Genomic DNA, 16204 nt, shown 5'->3' on the forward strand with positions numbered 1-16204 from the left:
GGTGCAGAGGGGTTGGGACGGGGAGGGATGCAGTGAGGGGGGATGGGTTGGAGCGGGAAGGATGCAGTGAGGGGACGGGGGTGCAGAGGGGTTGGGACGGGGAGGGATGCAGTGAGGGGGGATGGGTTGGGGCGGGAAGGATGCAGTGAGGGGACGGGGGTGCAGAGGGGTGGGGCGGGGAGGGATGCAGTGAGGGGGGATGGGTTGGAGCGGGAAGGATGCAGTGAGGGGACGGGGGTGCAGAGGGGTTGGAGCGGGAAGGATGCAGTGAGGGGGACGGGGGTGCAGCCCCATTCCCAGCCCTGGGAGACGGGGATACACGCACCTCCCACGGCCGGGTGCCGGCGACGGGGTGACAGGCAGGCAGGCAGACGGGGCACTGGAGCCCGGGCACACGAGGAGCGCCCGGAGAAGAGGCTGGGCAGCAGCGGGAGACCCCTCCTCAGCTGCCTGCTCAGCACTGGCGAGCGGTGCTAGTCCTCCCCTGCCCTGACCCAGCCGATGGGAGCCGCGCCTGGGGGCAGGGCAGCCTGCGGCCCCCCCCGGCAGCCCCTAAGGCTACGAGCTGGAGATGCCGGCTGCTTCTGGAGCTGCGCGGGCCGTGGCACGGCGCTAGCAGGGAGCCCTCCAGCCCCGCTGTGGTGCTGGGAACAGGACACGCAACAGCCCGGGCAGTGGCGCTGAGCGGAGCCGTCAGGATTCCTTTTCGAGCGGGTGTCCCTGGGCGTCACTCACCCAGACCCAAAAGCATCTCTGTCCCATGCTGACCCACCCGCCGGACACGGCTTGTTGCTGTCGATGGCTCAGGCTGGAAGTGCTGAGCTGAAGTCAAGGAAACGAGCCTCGCGCCACCCCAGTCTTCCTTGGGCTTTCTGTTGTGTCCATCCGTGGCTGTAACCCCTACCTGGGTCATGTGCCTGGGGCCAAGGAATAAACTCAGTCTCTGCTTGCGCCCTGCCCTGTTCCCAGGAGCTGCCCCTGCCGGCATGGTGCCAGTCCACTCCTTGCTTATGTTCTCCAGCCACGCTCTGATACACCAGCTCACGCTGAGTCGTTCTGCTGCAGGAGGGGCCCCATGGGGCCCTAGGATCAGGCCTTCTGGGAACCCACCCGCCCCTCATTCCTGACTGCAGGAGCTGGAGATCTGCCGGGACTGGGCCGGCTAGAATGGTTTGCATTACAGGTCCAGAGCAGGGAATCAGTACATCCCAACAGACAGGCTCCGAGCACAGAGGCGATCGGCCAGGAGAGAGCCGGCCCATTGGCATTGACGTGGGCCAGATTGGACTCAGTGACCTGGAGACAAAAGGCCTTTCGCTGTCCCAGCCCTGCCTCTCCCTGCGGTGCCTGGTGTGGCCTGGCTCTCAGAGGAACTGAGCCCCCGCAGTGTCCGATGATTGCAATGGGAGCTGGGTGTGCTCAACGCGGGGGAGGCACGATGGTCCCATGGATTGTGAGCCTGGGAAGTGGTTCACCCAAAATGCCTTTTCACGGAGAACACCTGTTTGTAGACAGTGCACCGGTTTGCGGGAAAGGGTCGGTTTGTCCAAAGGTCTCAACTCGCAACCAAGTTCTGAAACGGTCAGCGTGTCCTTTGGACCCGTTCTGAATAGGGTTCCAGTTCCCAATGATTTTCCATGTCCAAACGTGCATGAAAGGGAGTAAAAATCACGTTTGAACATGATCATCACTGAAGCAAAATATTTCAATTCACCTGAACTAAAGAAGTCTTTGGCGGGGGTTGGGGAGGCGGAAGTGGTGGTGGGGGGTGGGTATTCAGTGTCCAAGAAATGTTGAGATTTCACCTCTTCCTGCTGATTCACAATGGGAAAAACGTTCAAACACGGGAAAACGTCTGGGCTGGGGAAAGGTTTTCCCACCCAGCTCTACCTGTGCTGCAATCTGACTGCAGCGTCAATCAGCCAGCTGCACTTTTGTGCTGCATCAAGTGCATCTGCTTGGGTGAGTTGTTTTAAAACACCCAAGCCCCTCTCAGCTCCCTGTACTCGAAGACCTGCCCCACACAGGGGCTGACTGGCTAGCTGCAGCCAGAGGAGGGGGCTTTGCTCTTATGGGGTCTGGGGAACCCGCTTGTAAATCACTGCTCCTGCTGTCCGCTTTCACCCTGCACACCACCGTATTGGAGGAGCGACCCTGCAGCTGGCCCGGCTGCTCAGCTGGATTAGGCTGGGTTTGCTGGGCGGGTGGGGGGAAGTGAGAGGCTGGTTGCTTTGTCATACTCACTGCAGAAATTCAAACCCTGAGATGGATGGATCTGCCCTTCCCGAATGGAAAATCATGGGTCATTCCAGTTTCAGGCCCTGTCTCTCCTGCATCCCTGCCCTTGGCTACCGTAAAACAGCCCCTGCTATGGTCTAGCCCTGAGCTCTCCTGTATTTGGTTCTCTGGCCTCAGGGGGCTGTGCAGAAATCCTGAGCTTGTATGAGCTCTGCAGCACCCGGGAGTCAGGGCTCTTTGTGAAATCAGATTCTGGGATAAACGTCCTTCCTGGGGTAACTCCGTGGAGTGCAGTGGGATGATTCTCGGGTGACAGGACCACCAGTGATATGGGGGTTACACTGCACAGAGGAGACCCTGGGATTCTGAACGGGGGTGGGGAAGGAAAATAGCCCCAGACTGGCCATCTTCGCCACAAATCTAGCTTGCTATCCAGCTAACGAGAGGGCAGCGTGCTGGGGCCCCTTGGGAGTGAATCCTGTGAGACAGATACCTGATAGGAGGTCAGTTCTCTGCGGTGGGGGTGGGAGGCTAGTGGTCAGGGCAAGAGCCTTGGCCTTGTGAGACAGTTCCTTGCACTGTCACAGATTTTTCGTGTGACTGTGGGCAAGTCACTTGATCTCTCTGTGCCTCGGCTCCCATGAGAGAACAGCCCTGCCCTGCTCCCAGGGATGTGTGAGCAGCTCTGCTCCTATGGGGCAGGGGGCCAGACGAGCATCTTTCTCATATCACTCCTGCATTGCACTCTGCACGGCTAGGCTGGTGTGCGAGGGAGGAGCAGGCCGTGCTGGGGCCAGGCTGGCTGGGGGATTTAAAAGTGCATTTAAAAGTGCCTGGGGTTGTATGGGACATCCCTGAGAAACCATGTGAGAGGACACACCCTTTGATCTGAGAGCTCTCCTCTGGTTCTTCATCTCTCTCTGCTTTCTGTTGTTTCAGAGCTCCTACCCCATCTGGGAAGATTTCAACTCCAAGGCAACTAAGCTGCACTCCCAGCTCAGGTGAGTCGTCCCGGGATCTGCACCAGGTTGAATGCTGCTGGGAAGGACCTTGCAGTCCCACAAAGCTGACTGAAGGAGGCCATGCAGAGCAGCTCTGCTCTCCAGCCAGGCCAGTGCCAGCTGCTCGGGAATTCAGGTGATGAATGTAAGAAGAGAGCTGGCAAAGCCCCAGCACAGAGGCTGGCTGCAGCTCTGCAGCCCAACACACCAGGCAGCAGGAGGAAGCTGCTTGAGGATCCAAACAAGAGCCAGGCACTTGCCAGTTGAACCCCCATGTGCTGGGCATGCGACTCAGACTAAACTAGTGACTTTTAAAAGCGAGAGCTCAAAGAGTTTCACTAAGGGGACCAGTACCAATAGATGGCAAAATGGAGGCGCGGAGAAGATAAGGCAGCTGGCCAAGGATACAGAGCAAGGCGGTGGCAGCAGCAGGCTTAGAAGCCAAGGATTCCCCCCACTATGGCCCCTCTAGGCCCCTGTGCTGTACTGTGGCCAGAAAGCCCCTTAGCTGACTGCTGGCCCAGCACCATGCTGGTACCGCCAGCATGGACGCAGGTGCCGTGAGCGTTGGTTGGGAGCTCCCCCTTTCTGATTAGCTGAGCGATGTAGCAATTCTAGTGTAGACTAGCCCTTTGTCTCACAAGTCAGGAAGGCCTGCTGGGGATTCAGCCTCCTGTGTCTCGCGGGGGTGCCGGAGCCAGGTTAATTCCTTGTCGCTGGAGTTCAGGAACAGGATAACCCTCGCTGGTTTAGTGTGAGGGCTCTGTTTACTGCTAATAGGTAAATTGAGGTAAACCCCCATTCCTGTGTCTAGGACTGACCTGTTTATCACCTTTACCGAGGCTAGGCTGGCTGATCTTGAACATGTTCTAATCACATCATACAGAGGGAATCCATAACTTCACATATAACTTTAACATATGCATTTTACAATTATGTTAATAACCAACATGTTATAAGCTTTCATATGATAGCTCACAAGGCATATTTTGTTCAGATATTACTGGTGTTGTGCATAGGATGTGAATACAGGGGTGCCTAGGGTCACACCCATTCTCTTGACAAGCAACCTGTGGAACTCACTGCTGCATCAGGACATTGTGCTAAAGGTTGGGGCTGCATAACGGCATGGCTGTTAGTAATAAAGGTAGCTACCGTGCTGGCTAGGGTAGGGATGAGCTAATCTCATGCTTCCGAGCAAAGGATGATCACAGCAGGGGTCAGGAAGGTATTTCCCCTATGTACAATACTGGACAACTTGTTAGGGGATGTTATTTATGCTTCCTTTGAAGCGTCAGATAATAGCCGCTGCTCGAGACAGGATACAGTGGTATGGCCCGTTGGGATTTGAGTGTGTGGGCGTTCCTGTGTGTAGGGATCAGTAGAAGGTGCACTGCATTAGTCCTTTGGACTCCCAGCTGACGTATGCATCCGTCTCTTTGTGCCTCAGGACTACAGTGCTGGCAGCAGTCGCCTTCCTGGACGCCTTCCAGAAAGTGGCAGACATGGCCACCAACACACGAGGTAGGCCTGCTGCTCAGAAGCCCCTGCAGACAGCACACTCAAAGCCAGCTTGACTGGCACTCCCATAGCAGACTCCCTGCCCAGCGATTTGCTTTCACAGGGTTTTTCGGTGTGTGTGGGGGGCGGTGGGGAGCAGTATTGTCCGTGGAAGACTGGTCGTGAGGCTGGTCCATCACCCGGTGTGTGAGAGTCCTCGGGGCACAGAACTCTGAAGCTACTGCGTGTGGGGAGCCCAGACAGGGCAACTTTGTGCCTCAGGAGGGAGGGAAGAGAGAGGAGATCGGATGGAAAGGGTGGGCGAAGCGAAGAGTGGGAGTGGACGGACAGATGAGGGGAGAATGGGGTCATGGGGTTGGGAGGATTGCAACAAACAGGAGGGTGGGAGAGGAAGGAGAGAGACCAAGACAGGAGCCAAAGGCAGGGCTGAAAAGAAGAGCCGGCAGAGGCAGGTGCGCCCGAAGTTCCCCTGGGCTCCTTCGCCCAGGCACTGAGCCTCGCTCGTGGCACCCGTCCGCTGGCTGCACTGCACGGGCATACGCTCGCCGCTCCCTGGGCACCCGAGGTCTGCTGGGCCCGCGGCTTGCTGCGAAGCGAGCCTGAATTCTCTCTGGCAGCCTCTCAGCGCCTCTTCCTCAGGAAGCTGGTGGGGCTGCCCCTGGGCGCTACTGTGGGGCGCCAGGGACCCGCCGGTTCAATGCCGAGGCGCTCCTTTGAGAGCTGGAGCGAGAACTTCGGGCGTTTTCCCCACAGGGCCTGATTTTCAGACGTGCTGAACACCCACAGCAACCCCAGGAGCGGCGGATGCTCAGCACCCCTGACACTCAGGCCCGCGACTGCATGGACCAGGTATCGTCACACGTTCTGTGGTGACACTGGGAGGCTTTTGTTCCCTCCAAATGAGCAATTTCAATGCTTCCAGCACTGGTTCATGGGGGCCCATTGCTGACATCTGCCTTCAGCAGTGCGTCAATTTCCTAGTGTAGACAGAGCTTGAACACCGCAGTTTGGGTAAAGACCAGCTGCTGGGCAATGGGTTTTTGTTGGTCACTTGAACGACCACTTAGAACAGTGCAAATACGATGCAGTGACCAGGGTGGGTGGACAAACTGTGCCTGGCTTTAAGTGAGTTTCTTTCTCTGTGTTGCTCTAGTTGCACATCCTAGAGCACGTCACTGAGGCCGAGCGTGAACTTCAAACACCTGCTCCATCATTTCATGCCTAATGGCTGTTGAAGGGAGAGGTGGGAGGAGCAACTGCATTAAGACATGCAAAGGATTCCCCACCTGTGTTTGAGAGAGCTAGTGTTGTATGCTTAGAGCAGGAGAGCCAGGACTCCTGCCTTCTCCTCCTGACTGATGGCTTCAGGATTGAGCATCACTGGGCTTCAGTTTCCCCAGCTGTAAAATGGGCACACTGGTGCCTGCCTGCAACGTGAATTTGTTCCTGTTTGCAAGGTGCTTTGGGATCCTCAGCCAGGAGAGGCTGGGGTTGGGCAGAGCGATCGCAGTGGCATTGCCTGGTGATAAGGGCAGCAGGGGTCGGAAGGGCAATGCCCTTCTGCTGACGAGATGTTTGCAGCATCCCCATTCTCCTGTCTCTCTCACCTGGGCACCCACTTCAACCTTAAGAAGCAGAGTGGAAGCCAGTGTCAGGATCTCGTTGGGCAGGGGGTTAGCCACCCCCTGTGAGTTACTGACCCACTCCCAGGAGCCCGGCTGGAAGCTGGGCCCAGCTTGCCTTGACCCCCACTGGCCCCACTCTTGATGCTCCTTCACATTTAGAAGCCCTGTACCAAGCCTGGCCTCTTGGCAGTGCTAACGAGGGTTGGGCTGCACTCCGCTGCAGATGGCCAGTACAGATGTGCTTGTGTGTCTTGTTCCCCCGTGCGTCGCCTCACCGCCTCCTTCCCCCCATCCCCGGCTGCAGCCAAGGCGCAGGATCCCCTGCGAAGGGGCACGAAGGGAAGCCGTGGACAGATGTGCAGTGTGATTACTGGAGACTGGGGCACAGGAAATAGAAAAGTCAGCAAAGCAAGGCTGGGATTTACAAAGGAGGTCAGATGCCACTGAGGACTGGGGGGAGGACTGAGGCCAAGCCTGCTGGCTCCAGCAGCTCCTAGCTGGACCCCGAGGTTTGGGTGGGGTCACAGACATGGGAACAACCCAAAACACAGCGACTGTTGTTTTCTTCACAGAGCGCGTGTTGTTCTGAGTTGTCCCAGGGTTTCTCTCCCGGATAGCCTGGGTGCATGAGCTCATTGGCGCCTGATCCATGGGTTAATTTGGTTTTGGACCAGGAGGGGAGAGGCCAGTAGTAAGAGGACATCACTAATCTCCTGTGACATCCCTGTGTGTTTACCTCCTACGCATCCTCACACCCCACTGGCCTCCTGCTCACTGTGTCTCTGCCCAGTGATACCACTGAGGGTTAGTCAGTGGAAACCCTGAGGGAGCAGGAGCAGGCTGTGGGGAGGGGACCCTTACACCTATCTGTGTGTGGTGGGAGTGGGCCTGGCAGAATGCATTATGGGTGAATATTTGCATGTGCAAATGAGATCTATCCTTTTTTGCCCCCAGTGGGGAAACTAGGTGGCTACAGCACTGGCCTCTCCAGATCTGATTGCATTTGATCTGTGTCTGATGGCGCCTGGGCCAATGACAGCAGCTACCCTCAGTGTAGCCAGCAAACCCAGACTGAAGAGAGAGAATACAATCGGGGCTTTACCTACAATGCGCCCAGCACTCTGTCCAGCTCAGGCACTGCGGTTTGGAGTGAGCTAAGGAGAACAGGACCCCTGGACATGGTGTGCCGAGGACTGGGATTGCCAGACCAGTTAAAAACCCTCATTCGTAACCAGTCTGCGGACCCAATTTGTCTCGCCTCCTTGGGGCCAGGGCCTGGTCTCTCAAGCATGATCGGGGAGCAGGGCTGGGGCCCAGGGCTGAGGCGTGGGTTCCAGACTGGGTCACTGGGGCTACAATGCAGATCCATGTGGTGGGGCTGTCTCCCCGGCCCAGCCAAAGGGAAGCAGTGTGGACCGTGTCTGCGTGGGGCAGCTTCTCCTCCCAGAGCGCTAGACTCGGTCGGGCAGGGCTGACGAGCAGCGTGGTCAGGCTGTGCTGGCAGCTTAGGCCAATAGTGTGTTTTTTCCCCGTAGTTCGCTAGCTTTCCTCCTGAACACAGTGGGACCCTTGTACGCAGGCTCTCGGAGCACAGATGCTTCTCCGCGGGGCAGGGAAGAGCTGCTATGCCAGACTGAGACCGTAGGGAACAGGGCAGATTGCTTTTTGGGGACAGCGTGGTTCTGACACATTCAGACCACACAAGCTGCCAGCTGCAGGGCGCTGTGCCTCGGTTGGATTCAGGCTATGGGCCCAAGGCAGCCCTACACCAGGCCTGAATCTGGCCCCTGTCTTTGTCAACTAAGGCACAGAGGTGGCACTTGCAGCTCGGATTTGGTCTGCCATGGAGCTCCGCGGCTGCAGCAGGGCTGGGTTTGGCCCGTTGTGTTGTCTGGCTCTCACTGATCAGTGTGACATCTGGCTCCCTGGAGTCTCTTCTAAGAGGACAAGAAAATCCTGGCCAGGTTCACTGGTGAGAATCATCTGTGAAAGCAGTTCACTAGTCAGTTCATGCGGGTGTCACTCCCGCACAATTGGAAAGAGATCCAGAAATGGGTTTGGACCTCCGCCTGGAATGAACTCTGGGTATTGCCATGAAGAGGAGCAGAACCTGAATGTCGGTGCTCAGCTGGAATGGGCTGCAGGGCAGCCTTTGAGAGGAGAAGACCATGAACTGGCTCACGGGGCTGGCATGTGATGGACTCTGCCTTTGCCCGATCCTCTGCAGTGATGGAGGTCTCAAGCAGAAAAGCAGAAATCTCTGAGGCCAGACACTGGTGTTAGGTGGAAGATGGAGTCACCAGCCCAGGGAGCAAAGTCTCTCTCAGCACCAGTGTGTGAGTTAGGGATGAAGGAGACATGTTCCCCTGCACTATAACCAGAGGTGAAAGTAAGCCGGTCCGGTCCGGTCCAGTACGGCATACCGGCAAGAGCCAGTACGCTGTGCCAGACCAGACCAGCTTCCCCAGGCTGGTGCTTTAAAGGGCCCCGGGCTCCCCACAGCAGAGCTCCGGGCCCTTTAAATCGCCGCCGGAGCCCTGCCACCGCTACCCCGGGGCTCCGGCAGCGGGGCTCGGGGGGCGCTTTAAAGGGCCCCGAGTTCCACTCGGTAGCAGCAGCCACAGCCCAGGGCCCTTTAAATCACCCCGGGGCTCCCAGCTGTCTCTGCAGCTGGTAGCGCCGGGGGTGATTTAAAGGCCCTGGGGCTCCCAGCCACAGCCGGAGCCCCGGGGCCTTTAAATCTTGATTTAAAGGGCCCAGGTATTTAAAGGCCCCGCCTCTTCTGGTTGAAGCCACGCCCCCTGGTCAGGACTCCAGAGTACCGGTAAGTCCTTTAAGTTACTTTCACCCCTGACTATAACCAGTATGACACACACTACACATGCTGGAGCTGCCTACCTCCCCTTCCTTCCTCTAAAGAGAGCAGTGTACATTTATTCTGTTAAGCCCCCTTCTCCTCTCAGTGCAGAGCTAGTGAAACATGCCAGCGTGGGAACCTGCACTAGCTTTTGACAGGGTGAGCTCCCCACGCTGGCCCTGCAAGAGCTGAAATGGGCCAGTTGGCTGCAATCCGGGTAAATCTGGCCTGGAGGAAAGCCCTGATTAGGTGAGCTCACCTGGGGGGAGCAGGCAGGGTTTGTCTAGATAGGAGAGTGGAAGCAGAGGGGGCTGCAGTCTCTCCCTGGGGGAAGGGGGGTGAGTTGGGGGCTATAGAGACAAGGAGCCCACGGTTACTCTGGGGAGAAGAGAGGGGAGGGCCAGGAGGGGAGGAAGCAGCTCATGGAAAGGCGGCAGGGTTAAGGGACCCTGGCAGCACTGGTCAGCACTGCTGACCGGGCTATTAAAAGTCCAGTCAGCGGCGCAGGCAGGCTCCCTACCCAGCTCCTTGTAGCTTCCAGGAAGCTGCCAGCATCTCCCTCTGGCTCCTAGGTGGGGGGACAGCCACTGGAGCTGTGTGTGCTGCCCCCGTCCCCAGTGCCAGCTCAGCTGCTCCCATTGGCCAGGAACCATGGCCAATGGGAGCCGAGGGGGCGGTGCCTGCAGGTGTGGGCAGTACAGCGAGCCATGTGGTCATGCCTCCGCTTAGGAGCTGGAGGGAGATGTCGGTAACTTCCCAGGAACCTCCTGAGATAAGCACAGCCTGGAGCTCCTACCCAACACCCCATCCTGCACCCCAAACCGTGGCCCTACCCCAGAGCCTATGCCCCCAGGCGGAGCCCTCACCCCAACGCCCTGCCCCAGCCCGCATCCCTCTCCTGCACCCCAAACCCTCATCTCCGGCCCCACCCCAGAGCCTGCAGCCGGAGCCCTCACTTCCCCCTGCACCCCAACCTCCTGCCCCATCCTGGAGCCTGCATGCCCAGCCCAGAGCCCATACCCCCTCCCACATCCCAACCCTGTGCCCCAGCCTGGAGCCCTCTCCTGCAGCCCAATCCTCCAAGCCCAAGCCGCTCATCACTAGCTCCACCCCAGAGCCTGTACCCCCAGCTGTAGCCCTCACCCCCCTCCCACACCCAAACCCCCTGCCCCAGGCTGGTGAAAGTGAGTGGGGGTGGGGGAGAGCAAGCGATGGAGGAAGGGGATGGAGCAAGTGGGGATGGGGCCTTGGAGAAGGGGCGGGGTATCAGGGAAGGGGCAGGGCGTGGGGCAGGGGTATTTGTTTTTGTGTCATTAGAAAGTTGACAACCCTAGGCAGGGTGCAGACCCCCACCTTGGCTGCTGTTTGGAGGATCACTGAGCTGGAACCCAGAGTAGAGGCCGGGCCCGGGTTCCCAGCCATCTGCTGAGAGAGCAGCACCTGGGGCAGCGTGTGGGACGGGAGGACTGCCAGCCTTCGATACACAGTGACCTGGCCGGAGGGCCGCGTCACAAAGAGGTGCTGCAGTTCCTGGAATGAGAGGGGCCACAGATGGAGGAAGAGCTGGAGCACAACCGCTGGAAGGGGCATTGGCCGTGCAGAAGCATAGAATAGAATCATAGAAGATCAGGGTTGAAAGAGATCTCAGGAGATCATGTAGTCCAATCCCCTGCTCAAAGCAGGACCAACACCAACTAAATCATCCCAGCCAGGGCTTTGTCAAGCTGGGCCTTAAAAACCTCTAAGGATGGCGATTCCACCCCCTCCCTAGGTAACCCATTCCCGTGCTTCACCACCCTCCTAATGAAATAGTGTTTCCTAATATCCAACCTAGACCTCCCCCACTGCAACTTGAGACCATTACTCCTTGTTCTGTCATCTGCCACCACTGAGAACAGCCGAGCTCCATCCTCTTTGGAACCCCCCTTCAGGTAATTGAAGGCTGCTATCAAATCCTCCCTCACTCTTCTCTTCTGCAGACTAAATAACCCCAGTTCCCTCAGCCTCTCCTCATAAGTCATGTGCTCCAGCCCCCTGATCATTTTCGTTGTCCTCTGCTGGACTCTCTCCAATTTGTCCACATAGTTTCTGTAGTGGGGAGCCCAAAACTGGATGCAATACTCCAGGTGTGACCTCACAAGTGCCAAATAGAGGGGAATAATCACTTCCCTCGATCTGCTGGCAATGCTCCTACTTATACAGCCCAATATGCCATTGGCCTTCTTGGCAACAAGGGCACACTGTTGACGCATATCCAGCTTCTCGTCCACTGTCACCCCTAGGTCCTTTTCTGAAGAACTGGTGCTTAGCCATTCGGTCCCTAGTCTGTAGCGGTGCATTGGATTCTTCCTTGCTAAGTGCAGGACTCTGCACTTGTCCTTGTTGAACCTCATCATATTTCTTTTGGCCCAATCTTCCAATTTATCTAGGTCACTCTGGACCCTATCCAGAGCTAAGCCCCAGAACGGCCAGGAGGAGGCGCTATCCTGCAGTGAGTAGCGCACCCAGTCACATAGCCACACAATAGGTGCAGCACACGCTGTCGCAGAAAGACGCCCCCACCGCCCTGCTGAAGCCCTGCCCTGCTGCGTGGCCCATCCAGGCCTCTCTGCTGAGGCTGCTGCTTTGCGTGGGACACCTGGCCCCTGGAAGCAGGCTCCCGCTTGTTTCACACAGGCCACCAACCATCAGAATGGTGACAGTGGGTGGCCAGGCCTATCCTGGATCTGAGCCAGTGCTCAGAGGGGAAAGGTCGCACAGCCCCGTTTCTGGCTCCCTAGCCACACAGAAAGCCCCAACTGAAGTGTGACCCTCCATAGAGACCCATGACGAGGTGAGCCAGACCCAGGTCTGTGGCCCCTCGCAGGGCTCCCGCCTCTGATCACAGAGGGTTGGTGTAATGGAGTCGGCGTTCCTCCCGCCAGCCCCAGCCCTGTGGAGCCGTAGGGCTCTGCTCCCTCCTACCCGCGGGCGTGCGGTGGGCAGCACAGGACCTCAGGAGCTGGGTTAGTGGTATGTGGCACGGCCCAGGAGATCTGACTCTGCGGATGCTGCTGACATGCCCCACGTTACCAAACACCTGGGCCTTGCTTCTCTCTACGCCCTGTGTGTCCTTGCACGGCTTCCCGTCACCTCAAGGGATCTGCCCGCGAGAGGCAGCAGCCGCTTCCCTGACTCTTATTTCCCAGCCCTGCTGGAGCTGCTGTCTTTCGCTCTCTTCCTCCCTCTCTCGTGTGGCTGTTCAAACCCATGGATGGCAACGAGGCTCTGGCCTTCCCCGGCTTTAGCCTGCCGGCTGCCTGGAGGCCTGATGCTGAGAGTGCGAGCGTGTCCCACTTCACTGGCACTGTGGGCGCTCTGCACCAGGCAGGATTAAGCCGTGGATTAGTAGCAGAGGATAGGGTGGTGGTTCTCCACCTCTGGCAACCTAGAACCCAAACCATGTGTGCTGGCTTGCCGAGGCCCAGCCGAATCCAGCAGTCCTTTGGGGACACAAAGGATCAAGGGATGGGGGGTATGGGGAGAGCTGATGTGTGCCTTGGGAGGGCTCAGTGCTGGCTTGGGCCTGCTGTGGGGGTGCCAGACGGGAGGTGCTGGGCACGTGGACCAGGTGCTGCTACTATCTAATTAACACACACTCCTGCCTTTGGCACGGGCAGGGCATGCAGATCCTGGTGAGGGGGTAGAGGCTTGTAGTTTGGAGCAGAAGAACCAAGGTCCAAGGTTTGGCTTCCCAGCTGTGTGTGGTCTGTGCTGTGCAGGAGCTCAGACTGGATGATCATCACAGTCCCATAATAATCTGTCACTGGTCTCTATCGGTCAGTAGCTGATTGTCCTTATGAGCTTTTTGCCTCCTGGGGCCTGCCTGTAGGATCCAACCTCCTTCTGGGACCTCCTCCGCCCAGGCACTGAAATGCTGTGAGGAGACCAGCTCTCAAATCAGTCCACCCCAGAAATGTCTCCCTCAGACAGTGAAACCCCTGAGAAAAGCATAAACCCCAGTGCTCCAAACTGCCCACTCCTCCCTCTGCTGTCAGCTGCCCAGCGCCCGGTTCCCTCTTTGGCAGCTCAGAGCCCCGCTCTCCACTGCTTGGCTTGTTCACAGCAGATGGTCCCAGCCTGCTTTCCAGACGTTCGGTATCCAGGCCATCTGGAGCTGTGCAAGCAGGCGGCAGCTTTAGGTGGAATCAGATTTGTCTACAGACACACTAGCCTACTGCACTGTTATGGATTAGATCGGTTAACTCCTCTCGGCGGCATGAGCCTGGCCTTCTCTGAGCCTGCTATAGCTCGGAATGCCCTGCAGGATGCCAGCTGCTGCCTGCTGCTCCCCGCAGACTGGCTGCCAGGGCACAGTCGGAAACCCAGGGCGCGCAGCATGGGAACATAGGCAGAGTCTAGGCGGGGAACCCAGCACCAGGTCCGAGCGAGTGACCCGCATGGCAGTGTGAGAGCAGAGAGACAGAAGGAGGAGTGTCAGGACAAGGGTGAGGAGAGCGAGGAGCAAGTGACCAAGGGTGCGGGGCCAAGGGATGGAGAAGAGACACCAGACGGACATCAGAACCAACAGAGCAGATTCGGGTACCATGGGAAGGGCCGGCCCCAGCTCAGACCTGCCACTCAGCAGCGGTGGGAGAGTGGGGGAGCTTTGCCTGACAGCCCATCAATCATTCCCCCACCACCTCTCAGAGAGGCAGCGGGCTGCCCTTAACCAGCACCCTGCCATGGAGCCCCCGGCACAGCCCCGGGGAGAGGCAACAAGGGAAAGTGGCAGGGGCCGAGCTGCTCTGGAGAGGGAGCAGAGGTGGAGAGTGAAGTCATGGGGGGCTGGGCTGGGTGGGGAGGTCCCAGTGACAGGGATGAAGGGCACAGAAGGTTGAGGAGGAAGGGGGCCTGTGCCCTGTGGAGCTGGCCCTGGAGCGGGTTGGGTAGTGATACCCTTGTGTGAACAGGGCAACTGGCTGGGCATGGGGGCCGATGAGGACGAGCGTGTCATGCCTACATGGGGCAGCCCATGAGGGGCAGGGTTCACGCAGTGCCGCCTCACAGCCCCCTGAGCCAAGGGCTGAGAAGGGAGCCCGGTCACTGAGGGTAGGCTCTCCATTTTCACAGGAGGGGGGACGCCAGCTCCACTTCCTCCCCCCTCTTCCCCCTGCAGCATCTGTCTGGGAGGGAGGAGGGAACCTCGCTGCAGACCCCAACCCGCCTCCCTGCCAGCCTGGGTGGGGAGGGGTTGGGATGGCAGGGGCCAGAGCAACATATTCAGCTGCCTTCAGAGGCTCAGCTGTGACAGCCGTTGCTGCATTCCTGCAGCCTTTGGAAGCTCTGAGAAAGAAGCTAGTTATGGGGTTAGATATGGCTCAACCACTCCTAAATGCACATTACCGGTGCTTGGATGGTTGCGCATGGGGGTTATTGACCCCAAACTCCATTCCAACCCTGATCTTAATTCCCAGGGCTCCAGGGAAAGTGGGGACCAGGAGCCGTGGTTGTGATTCCCAGCTGGAATGGTGGGGGTGATGGGGCCTAGCTGGGGATGGCCACATTATTCATGATGACAGAGCTGGATGTTGCCTGGGTTCTAAGCCCTGAATGGAAAAGAGGGGCTGCCACTTGTATTTACCCCCCAGAGGAGCTGTCCTGGTGAGTTCTCAGCCCAGTCAGAAGGCAGGTGGGAAGGGCAGTCTCTGCACATCAGCACCCTGACTGAAACCAGGCTTTTATTCCTTGCCTCAGTTTGTCTGCTTTGCCAGGTGCCTGGAATGCTGTCACTGAGCCTGCAGCTCCCCTCCGCTTCCAGCCCTCCCTGCCCCCATTAGGGCCACTGTCGCTCAGCTGGTTCTGGGCTGGGCCCAGCAGCAGGCCCGGCAGGCAGCAGGCCCGGGTTGGGGGAGAGACGGGGCTGTAGTCACAGTTTGGAGCAGAGCTCTGGCCAGCGGTGGGGCAGAGGCTGAGCACCTACGTCTCCCCTCGGTCCATGTGGCATCTACAGTGCAGCTCAGAAGCTCAAACGGATCCTGTACAAACAGGCACATTCCTCGCCAGGCTGCTGAATGCTGGGGATGGTCAGGGTTCACCATGCAAAGCGTCTGTGGGCTGGCTGGCACCCAGAGGGCACAGACCCACCTTATGCAGCTGCGTTCGGGTGCTCTCTAGAGGATTTGCACACACGCAGAGGCCCCATCGCTTGTGTGTCCCCCCCCAATGACTTGCACATGGAGCTCCACCAAAGTTTGGGACATTTGCCCCGGTGCCATTATTGGAACATGGAGTCTGAGCATTGAGTCTGTAATTCCCAGTGCCCATCACCCTCTTGTCGCACCACAAACGGCAGGTCAGAGCACCCTGTGCTTTCAGCAGGGTGCTCAAAGGCCAGTGTCCATTCCATCCCTTTCCATTGACACACTGGCGCAGGCCTGATCCTGCCCAGTAGGGGGCAGCGGTCCAAATACTTGCTGGCTTGTTACCCTGCACACATGGGATCCCAGTTTTCCAGGACCTGGTGTGTGGGGAGAGCTTGGACAGAGCTGGGGGCCCAAGCTGGGAGGCCAAGCTCAGCATGCTCTGTGCTGGGAGGGAAAAGAGCTGCTTAAGCTAAAGGACAGTGTTGGCACCAGAAAAACCAGGATAAACTGGCCAGGAATAAATGTAGACTGGAAAATAGAAGGTTTTTCACCGTCAGAGGGGTGAGGTGCTGGAGCAGCGTCCCAAATGGAGTAGTGGGGATAAGAGTCCAACAAGTATAAAGATGGAACTTGATAAACGTATAAAGGGGATGAACTGATGGGTTGCCTGTGACAGCAGGGGACTGGACTTCATGACCCAGGAGCTCCCTGACAGTCCAGTCCCTATACAATTCAAGTCCCATTTTTCTTTTCCTAGCACAGGTCCTTTCTGTTGCTAGGGATCAGAAAGCACCTCTCACTCTTGGGCTATGATCCTTTAGGCTAAATGCACCAGCT

At 58.0% G+C, this 16204-nt stretch overlaps 1 protein-coding gene across 9 annotated transcripts in view; it reads left to right on the forward strand.

Moving 5' to 3' along the window:
- The window catches only part of MTSS2 (MTSS I-BAR domain containing 2), an 84397-nt gene that overhangs the window by 18953 nt on the left and 49240 nt on the right, over positions 1–16204 (forward strand). For all 9 annotated transcript variants that reach the window (XM_077830804.1, XM_077830801.1, XM_077830805.1 and 6 more), the window contains exons 2-3: positions 3178–3239; positions 4690–4763. In XM_077830804.1, coding sequence (XP_077686930.1) covers positions 3178–3239; positions 4690–4763 — 136 coding nt within the window. The remainder of the gene's footprint in view (positions 1–3177; positions 3240–4689; positions 4764–16204) is intronic.

This window comes from Eretmochelys imbricata, chromosome 12 (genome assembly GCF_965152235.1).
Source record: "Eretmochelys imbricata isolate rEreImb1 chromosome 12, rEreImb1.hap1, whole genome shotgun sequence".
Taxonomy (NCBI): domain Eukaryota; kingdom Metazoa; phylum Chordata; order Testudines; family Cheloniidae; genus Eretmochelys; species Eretmochelys imbricata.